Source organism: Bufo bufo, chromosome 2 (assembly GCF_905171765.1).
Source record: "Bufo bufo chromosome 2, aBufBuf1.1, whole genome shotgun sequence".
Lineage (NCBI taxonomy): Eukaryota > Metazoa > Chordata > Amphibia > Anura > Bufonidae > Bufo > Bufo bufo.
This window is the reverse complement of record NC_053390.1, coordinates 541,558,756-541,569,061: the sequence shown is the minus strand read 5'-3', so window position 1 is coordinate 541,569,061 and position 10,306 is coordinate 541,558,756. Positions and strand designations below refer to the sequence as shown.

The window sequence follows — 10,306 nt, the reverse complement described above, 5'->3', positions numbered from 1 at the left end:
CTGGGGCTCCGATCAGAAGCTGCCACTGCACCACCAATGAGGGGGAGTGGAGAGGTCCCTGTGGCCACTGCCACCAATGATTTTAATACTGGAGGGTTGAGAGGGGCCGGCGCACTGTGCCACCAATGATTTTAATGGGATGGGGGGATTGAGGGGGGGGGCACACTGCACCACCAATGATTTTACCCCTTTATACAGGAGGCGGGTACTAGCAGATCAGCGGCAGTTAACTGCCGCTGATCGCAGCTCCCTGTCAGGGGCAGGGTGCCGGCAATGCGATTCTGCTGCCGGCACCCGCCTCCTGTATGTGTTAAAGACTGACTACTGTATATGAGTCCAGACTTTCACTATTAGGCCACACAGAGCGGCGCCCAGCGATGTCTCAGCACTCACCATTTAGTCCTGGGCGCCGCTCCGTTCGCCCGCAGTGCCCCATTACTGTCTCCTCTCCTGCTCCACATGCTGCTGATTACTATCGGAGCGATGGGAGGAGACATCAGCTTCACTAGTGGGCGTTCCTTCTCCCTGGCTGTAGCGCTGTCCAATCGCAGCGCAGGGAAAAGGAACGCCCACTAGTGAAGCTGATGTCTCCTCCCATCGCTCCGATAGTAATCCTATCATTGGTGGCGCAGTGCGCCCGCCCCTCTTCTCATTGCCGCCCCTCCTCCACCCCCTCTCTTCTCATTGCCGCCCCTCTCTTCTCATTGCCGCCCCTCCTCCGCCCCTCTCTTCTCATTGGTGGCAGCGGCAGCAGCACAGGGGGAGGGAGGACAGCTTCCTTCTCCCCGTGCTGCTGAGAGAACATGAGCGCGCCGATAGCAGCGCGCTCATGTTCAGAGATACTAGACTGCGCAGAAGCGCAGCCCAGTATCGAAAAAACGGAAATCCCGGTATCGTATCGATACCGGGACAAAAGTATCGATTGGGTATCGAAATTTCGATACCCGCAACAACCCTAGTATGTAATGGGAATACCCCTTTAAGCTCTGTTATTAAAGGAGTTGTGCAGCTTTAAACTTTAACAGACTTCACAGAGTTTCAGATGTACAGTAGTTATGTAATTTGCAGAGGAGGATTAATTATTGACAGAGACATAGGCAGACGATCTGTGTGTGAAGCCCTGCTGCACAATACATCACAGACAGGCGGTGTGCCTGTCTCATGTCAGGTGGACAGTGCGCGCCCACAGCTCCTGAATTGTGTTTGTTCGGCCAGGCTAAGGGAAATCCCTGGTGGCCGGATCCATTGGCAAACTGCCACACCAAAAACAGAGTAAAGGCTATGTAGCTAAGCCTGGCTTTATAAACGAAATAACAGCAGTACTAGTCAAAAACTGAATAAACTGGGTGCAATCCCTCCAGGCCGTGGGTTCTAAGCTACACAGCCTGAGATACAAAGGGTTAAAAAGACCCCGCTCCCCCCCCCCCCCCCCCCCCCCCCCCCCCCCTCTCATCCTGCTTCCCGAACTTTGCTTGGTCTGAACTGTTAGTCCCTTTTCCCAAAGCCTGAGCAGAGCTCAGGGAAAATTGTTAGGGGGGTATTACACGTACTGAAGAAATAAAACATTAACTACCAACATATGCACAATTTATTTATTTTTTCCATCATCAATTTGGTTGCAATCAAATATTAGTGCGATGTAAGAATTTATTAAAAGGCACTTGATCAGCTTAAAAGGACTAGGACAGAGAAGAAAAAAGAGATTTATAAATAAGGATGGATTGTATGTGTGAAATTCAGTAGACAAAATAATGTTCTCATAATCACTGCTCTTGTTCAAGGTACAAAACAACTTCAACGTAGTGTGACCAGTTCCTCCGAGGAAGTTGGGTGAATAGCAACAGTGTTATCAAAGTCTTTTTTGGTGGCTCCCATTTTGATAGCGACGGCAAATCCTTGCAACATTTCATCACATCCCAGTCCTTGCATGTGCAATCCTACAACCTAAAAGACAAAAAGCAAGTATAAGGCAGGGGACATACGGTATGTCTGAACTAGACGTGGCTGGTTTCTTCTTCCTGGTTCCACCTTGAAGCGGTGACTTGCCTTAGCCAGTGGTTGACTGAGCAGAAAAGCATTATAATGGAAACAGTGGGTGGGGGTGGGGGGTCAGTATCAATGATTATGTATGACTTCTGAGTCATTTCCCCATAATTGTTCCCTGCTGGACAAACCCTTTAATGTGCTTCAGAAGGACTGATCAATCAATAAGGGGTTAAAGAAGTTCCAACCTCACCTTTTCCTCTTTGTCAACGCAGACCAGCTTCATAACACATTTAGTTTTTCTTCTGGTTACGGCATGGTACATTGGTGAAAAAGACGTTGTGTAGATCTTAACATTCTCCCTACCCTTGGCTTTTACTGCTTCCTCTAAAACACACAAATTATAAATTATATTGCACAATAAGATTATAAACTTTAGAGATGACATGATCAATTTACTTTACATAATAGATGCTACACAGGGTTCATTGATACACAGTCTCTACTATACTGCCTGAACGGCATAAACGGAACTCTACACTGAAATACCTAAAGAGGTTTTCCAGAACTTAGATAATGATTGCTTATCCTCAGGATGGGTCATCAGTATCACATCGGTGACGGTCTGACACCCTGCAGATCAGCTAGTTTGGGCAGCAACCGACCCTGCAAACTATATAGTGGACAGAAGGCTGGGTCCTCTGTGGGGGAATTAAGCTGCAGTGCCCTGGCATAGCCACTACACAGTGGGTAGAACCTTGTGTTTTTGTTTCTGTCCACTGTATTGTTTCTGGCACCGCTAATCAATGGGAGTGCAGGTTATTATACCCCCATGCTGCATCAATTAATTATTCTATAGTTCTGTGAGCCAGAAATGAGAGCTGCTCTGATAAGCCCAACCCAGCCTTGTATAAACGTGGAAAAGCATTATTTTAGTGACACAAGTGGCCAAATGTGGCTTCCCCTTGAGATACTAGCTGATCATTGGGTAAGGCTTCTTTCACACTAGCATTTTTGCAGATCCGTCATGGATCTACAAAAACGCTTCCGTTACAATAATACAACTGCACGCATCCGTCATGAACGGATCCGTTTGTATTATCTGTAACATAGCCAAGACGGATCCGTCATGAACTCCATTGAAAGTCAATGGGGGACGGATCCGTTTTCTATTGTACCAGTGAAAACGGATCCGTCCCCATTCACTTACATTGTGTGCCAGGACTGATCCGTTTGGCTCAGTTTCATCAGACGGACATTAAAACACTGCAGGCATCGTTTTGGTGTCCGCCTCCAGAGCGGAATGTAGACTGATTGGAGGCAAACTGATCCGTTTTGGACCGCTTGTGAGAGCCCATGGCGGATCTCAGAAACGGAAAGCCAAAACGAGAGTGTGAAAGTAGACTTAGATAGTCTGACTGCACTTTTAAAAAGGGGCTTTTTTAGCTGCAGTAAATAGGCTGATAGCGCAGGAGAGAAGTGACAGTCATACAATGAAAGGAGGCTGCCAGCAGTTTTCAATATTTCACTAAAACAGTTCATAAAATTCTATTTTTCATGTAAGTCTGTAACGTGTGGTCAAAAATATAAGTACAGGGGGAAAAAAAACCTCTCTCCTCCTCCTTATATTCTCACAAGATACAGTATCTGTTCCATAAATTCAAGACACTAACCCATCAAATTGTATTTTCTCTAATCAATCCTTAATAAAGTTTGCTATGGTATTTCCACCATATCTTCTAATATTGACTCAGACCTTTTCAATTCTCTTGCTCAATATTCTACAAACAGGGGTAATATATTGCATTTTCTTTCACTGAAGCTTTTTCACCAAACAAATACAGTAAATTACTGAACTCACCTCAATCTAGAAACCTAAAACCATCTATAATCACTAATTTCCTCCAAGAACTTTTTGCCCAGTTCTGGCCCTGCTGATTAAAAACATACCTTTATTCTCACTATCCATTGCTGCGTTTAGGAGAAATTAGGGCTTATGTTCTCTGAGGGCAGGCCCTAGCCCCTTGGTGCAGCTTAGCTCCTCCAGTCCGCTTCCCTGAACACTCCACCTCTGCTTAACTGACAGGACTAGATGTCCAGGTGGAATGTCCAGGGAAGAAGAGACAAGTAGCTAAGATGCACTGCAGGGCTAGGTCCCACCCTCAGTGCACTTAAGCCCTAATTTGCATATTTAAAAAAACACTTATTTCTCCTAAACACAGTCATGGTTCGAGTGCAGAAAGGTAAGTTTTCATCGGCAGTGTTGGCCTTGCCAGGTATTATGGCTGATTTAACAGGGCCGATCCTTAAGATGGCCTTTAAATATGCTCTATCTAAATGCTTTCATTAACATTTGCCTACTCCCCTACTCAAATTCTCACTAATTTTGTTCCACTCTAGACAACTTAATCCCCAAATCTTCTTCCCACTTCTTTATACAATCTAACTTAACATCTGGAGGACTGTTAACGGGAATCACCAGTTTTATGCTGCCAGGTTCTAACAACTCCAGCTTGATATTCATGAGCTACTGGCTTTTTCTGCCCCCTGCCACTGATTGACCATTTTTTCTAACTGAATTAGCAGCAGAGAAGTGGAGAAAGCCAGGAGCTCATGAATATTCAGGACTCATCGGCATGAGCTGAAGTTGTTCAATACAAGTTTTTACCAAAATGGCTGAAACAATTAAAGAAAGCGACCCAGCATTCTGCTAAGGGGATCTGTCATTTGTTTATGCTGCCCTCAGTTAGGACACCATAAAACTGGTGATGGATTCCCTTTAATATCCTCAAATATAAATGACACCATTCCTCAAAGGGTGTGATAAATACAACTTCTCCATCTAGGTCACCTCATTATTTCCCCTTTGGCACACCTTTTTAACAAAACCGATCATTTGTAATAGTCTTACATATTCGCCAAGTGGGAATTCCCACTTTTCAATATTATCTATTGTTCCATTAACCAGAAATTGCTTAGGCCTCAAAGTCCTCATCCTTTTCCACCAACCAAAATTATCACCATCTAGACCAGGTTCAAAGAGAGATAGTTTTTGAAACCCATCACCAATGACTTCTGACCTGAATTTATATTTCTGACCATAGATCCAAAGAAAATTTGACCACCGGAGCCATCTCTATAAATCAGTTTGGCATCTTCTCCCAACTCCATAATATAGCATCCCATTTCAGTAGAAATATTAGATCCTCCTCTAGATCCCTCCACAGAGGCCTATTATTTTCAGCATTAGTTCTCTGCTTGTGCTGCCATATCATAATTTAGCAGATTGGATACTGACAGCCTGACCTTTTTTGCTATGACTATAACTTTTCTAGAAACTCTTGGCTTAAAAGGAATCTTAAATGTTAAACATGGTGGTCTATCCTCAATAAGAGATACTTAAAAAAAAACATGGTACCCTATGTGCAGACAGCAGGTTATAGAGCAGGATGAGGTGATGATTGATATATAGTTTTGTGGGATTATATTTGCTAGTGATCTAGCTCTCTGCTCATTCTGTGCTTAGGAGCCCCGTGGGCAGAGTCAGTCAATGATAGACAGCCTTTCTTTCCTGTATAAGGCTGGGTTCACACCTGAGCGTTTTACAGCGCGTTCCTACACGCTGTAAAACGCTCAACAGGCAGAAACCAATGATTCCCTATGGGCATGGTTCTCACCTGAGCGTTTTACAGCGCGTATGAACGCGCTGTAAAACGCCCTAAGCCCCAAGAAGTACAGGAGCTTCTTTGAGGCGTATTGTCGCGCGTTCCCGCACATAGACTTAGTGGGAACGCGCGACAATGGGCGTTTGCTTGTTTCATCGCGCATATGTAAACGCACGATAAAACCGCCTGTAAAGAGCGCATACAGAGTACGCTCAGGTGTGAACCCAGCCTAAGTGTGCATACAAATATATCTGTCAATCAGTGAGTAATGACCACCCACAGTGTACATACCATGGTGTTAGCTTATACCACTTCTCACCTTCAGTAAGTCCCACAGTTCCTATTGGAGGATGGCTGAAGACCACTGTTGGAATGTTGTTATAGTCAAGCTTGGAATCCTCCTGCCCTTCAAACAATCGTTGAGCCAGTCTTCTTCCTGCTGCTATGGCAACTACAGCATAAAATATAAAATGCGTATGGATGAAAGTAATATGGCTCTTAAATACAAAAACCTTCCATATTGGGGTTCCTAATGTGAAAAAATTGATGGTAACTGCTTAAATACAAAAATAAAAGTAACTGATACTCATCTCACCGATCCCCCGCCACTACCATTCTGACTCTGTCCAGGTACACATTGCTCTCTAATTCCTGCTCCCACCTCAGCATGCAGAAAATGCTCTCTCAGCCAATCACTGGTCGCAGCAGAGACCCGCTTCTGCGAGGAACTGACAGAGATGGGAGAGGAGATAGCAGCGGAAACCCAAGGGATATGAGAGATATTGTTTTTTTTTATGTTTCTAAGCCATTCTGAGCTTGCTGCCATCATTTTTTGTACACTGGAATCCTCCCCCTCAAGCACTAGATTATTTTGGACCATCAGGATCAAGCAATGTTTTTCAACAACACATTCCCAGAGCTGTAACCGTTATTTTTCCATTGACAAAGTGGTATGATACCATGTTTTATGTGGGATGAGTTGTATTTTTGGCACCATTTTGAGCTACAAATAATTTGTCTGATTTTCATTATTTTTTATGGGGGAACGGGATAAAACAGCAATTGTGTGATTTAAAATGCCATTTAAATAAGGTAACTTTTTTTTACATGTCGCTACGACTGTGGTGGTAATATAGACAGTACTATTTGTTTAACTACTTTTTTTTTTTTTTTTTAAGAATTTTGCCCTAAATGGGTGTTTTTTTAATAGCAGAATAGAACAGCAGTATCCAAAGGGTGTATCTCACAATGACTTGTTTAAATACTTTTGAGATTCTATTAACTCATTAAATCATTTTGCAACCTATAGAGATACTAAAATGCTGGGCACAATTTCATACAAAAATTCTATCTAAAACCATTTGCATAAAAAACAGTAAAAATCATAGGTCCACTCAGAAGATGAGAAAGACAAGTGAGACACCTGGTACACAAAACCAGTTACTACCATGCATTGCCTAGGCCAGTGATGGTGAACCTTTTAGAGACCAAGTGCCCAAACTGCAACCCAAAACCCACTTATTTATCGCAAAATGCCAACACGGCAATTTAACCTGAATACCAATATAGTATATCTTCCATGTACTTTATCGTTTAGCTATAATAGCCTGCCTACATTCAATGCGCTGCCTGTGTCGTTCATAGTGTATCCTGCGCTGATGAATGGCAGGAAAAGTCTAAGGCATATTGGTACACCATAGACTTTTTCCAGGGCATGGGTGCCCACAGGGCTCAGAGTGCCGCCTCTGGCTCCCGTGCCATAGGTTCGCCACCACTGGCCTAGGCCATAGCACCTAGGAATAGGAGACATGCTGGTAAGTAATACCAAATAGGTATACAGTAAACACTTAGTAGTCCTCCGACAACTATGCACACATAATATCCCATGAGGTGTTACATGGTATTTAATATACAGGGATATATAGTTTATGATCACCGGGGCAGGGCTAGAAGCTGCAGTGTGTTCTTTTTATTTCTATTATATGATCAGTCAACAGGAGGTTCGCAAGTGGTTAAAGGGAACCTGTCACCATCATCTTGGACTATTATCTGCAGTATTCCTGCAGATAATGATTTTCCTACAGAGTCCTCTCCATTGTGTTAGCAAAAAACTTCAGTCTAAACTGTGTATTTCAGAGCAGCTTTGACAGCTGATAGTGGGGGAACCGAGGGTACAGGAAAATAAAAAAATAAAAGGTCATTGACAGACAGATTCCCTTTAATGTGCATAAGTATTCACCCCCTAAAGTCAATTCTGAAGCCACCTTGTGAGGTATGTCTCTATTAGCTTAGTAAATATAGACACTGGGATTTTTACCCATTCTTTCAGGCAAAACTACTCCAAGTTAGATGAGTTATCTTGGTGTACATCAGTCTTCAAGTCATGTCACAATTCTTGATTGGGTTGAGGTCTGGGCTTTGGCTGTTCCATTCCAAGACATTTAAATGTTTCCCCTCAAATCACTGCAGTGTAGCTTTAGCAGTATGTTTAGGGCCATCTTTCCTTCAGTCCTGACCAGTTTTCCAGCTGCTGCTGGTGAAAAGAATCTCCATAGCATGATGCAGCCACGGCCACGCTCCAGTGTGGGAATGGTAATCTTGGGGTGAGTCCAAACGTCTTTCCTTATGCCTTTCTTTAATTGGGTTGTCAGAGTGAAATAAAAACGTATGCAGCAGCAGTAAGGCTACTTTCACACCTGCGTTCGGGTGTCCGCTCGTGAGCTCCGTTTGAAGGGGCTCACAAGCGGCCCCGAACGCATCCGTCCAGCCCTAATGCATTCTGAGTGGACGTGGATCCGCTCAGAATGCATCAGTCTGGCAGCGTTCAGCCTCCACTCTGCTCAGCAAGCGGACACCTGAACACTGCTTGCAGCGTTCGGGTGTCCGCCTGGCCGTGCGGAGGCAAGCGGATCCATCCAGACTTATAATGGAAGTCAATGGGGACGGATCCGCTTGAAGATGACACCATATGGCTCAATCTTCAAACGGATCCGCCCCCATTGACTTTCAATGTAAAGTCTGGACGGATCCGTTCAGGCTACTTTCACACTTAGAAATTTTTCTAAGTTATAATGCAGACGGATCCGTTCTGAACGGATCCAAACGTCTGCATTATAAGAGCGGATCCGTCTGATGAAACATCAGACGGACCCGCTCCGAACGCTAGTGTGAAAGTAGCCTAAATGTGATAAAATAGCAAAATATACTTACCATGGTAAGCAATACTTAGCATTTTTCTACCATAACAGTTCAGTCCGTCAAGCTCCAGTCCTGCAGAGTCACAGATTACCAGGCAGCCAATCACTGGCCTCAGCAGTATATGGGACGTCACTGCTGAGATCAGTGATTGGGTGCAGCAGTGATGTGGTGTGCATGGGACCTCACTGCTGCAGCTAGGAAAACAAATATCGGCAGAGGACCAGAGTGCGATGCTGGAATCAGCAGGGATGAAACTTAGGTATCTCTTCTTTTGTTATTTTATCACATTTACTGCTGCTTCCCAAGTTTTTATTTAACTCGGAGAACGCCTTGGCAATGGGTTTTTCTCTCCTCTCTTCCATAAAGCCCCACTGTGGAATATACAGTTTATAGTGGTCCGATGGGCAGGTACATCCATCTCCATTGTGGGCCTTTGGAGCTCCTTCAGTGTTATCATTGGTGCCTTAGTTAAATCTCAGATTACTGTACTCCTTGCCTGGTCTGTGAGTTTTGGTGGGCATGCACTGTTGAAGGCACTGTGTGTATTAATAAAGATATGATGAGTTTTGTATGAAGTTGTGTCCAGCATGTTAGTATCTCTACAGGTGGCATACCTTTGATTATGTATCCAGATCTGGAATATTACATGTGGGATTTCTAATTGGTTTTCTTTTTTTACTTAGTTTTTTTCTTCATTCTTAATTTTATTAAGATTTTCTAATCTTAAGTAGTAGATAGAGAGATTCGCTCACCTTCGCCTTCTCAGGGTAGGTGCTCTAATCCAATTTTGATACACCCCTCAAATGTTTAGTTTAGTCTATATTAAAATATAGGATTGGCACTCATATATGGAAAATACACTATTTATTAATTGGTCAACTGGATGGTAATCCAATGTGTTACTACTTTAAAAACAGTGGGTTATAACATACATGGGACAATAAAGTATGGATATAAATAAATGCTGGCCACTGACAAATACAATACAAATAATAATAAAAAACACAATGTAATAATTATCAAATGTAAAATGGTAGATATTAAAATGAAATAGGGCAGAGACTGGCGACACTAAATCTCCTCTCCTGCGTCTCCTGGTATATACCAATGTCAGTCCTGGATGTTACATGTGGACTGGTATGCAGGAGAAAAAATGTAGTGCAATCAGTCTCCGCTTTTTTCGATGGTACTCCTCTCAATATATTCAACCTTCTAAAGATATTCCTATAAAAAGTTCCTGCAAACAGTCACACTGGTTGTGTTGATAAGTCGCTGTATATTGCTCTATATTAGCACTATTCCATGTCAAAGAGGTTATTGTCCGAGAATAGGTAATTAATGGTTGGTATGTCAGATGACAAATGTCCCGGTCTGCAGAAACTTTGCATAGTAGCACCCCGCACACTCCGTATTCTTTGTAAGGGATTGCTACTATTGCTAGAATAGCTGTACACAATTTC

The 10,306-nt window shown here is 43.3% G+C and overlaps 1 protein-coding gene across 1 annotated transcript in view; it reads right to left on the bottom strand.

Moving 5' to 3' along the window:
* Positions 1-1,570: 1,570 nt before the first annotated feature.
* GSR (glutathione-disulfide reductase) overlaps positions 1,571-10,306 on the bottom strand; it is a 52,181-nt gene continuing 43,445 nt past the window's right edge. The window contains exons 11-13 of the mRNA XM_040418035.1: positions 5,968-6,099; positions 2,237-2,370; positions 1,571-1,944 (exon numbers count right to left, since the gene is read on the bottom strand). Coding sequence (XP_040273969.1) covers positions 1,795-1,944; positions 2,237-2,370; positions 5,968-6,099 — 416 coding nt within the window. The 3' untranslated portion in view covers positions 1,571-1,794. The remainder of the gene's footprint in view (positions 1,945-2,236; positions 2,371-5,967; positions 6,100-10,306) is intronic.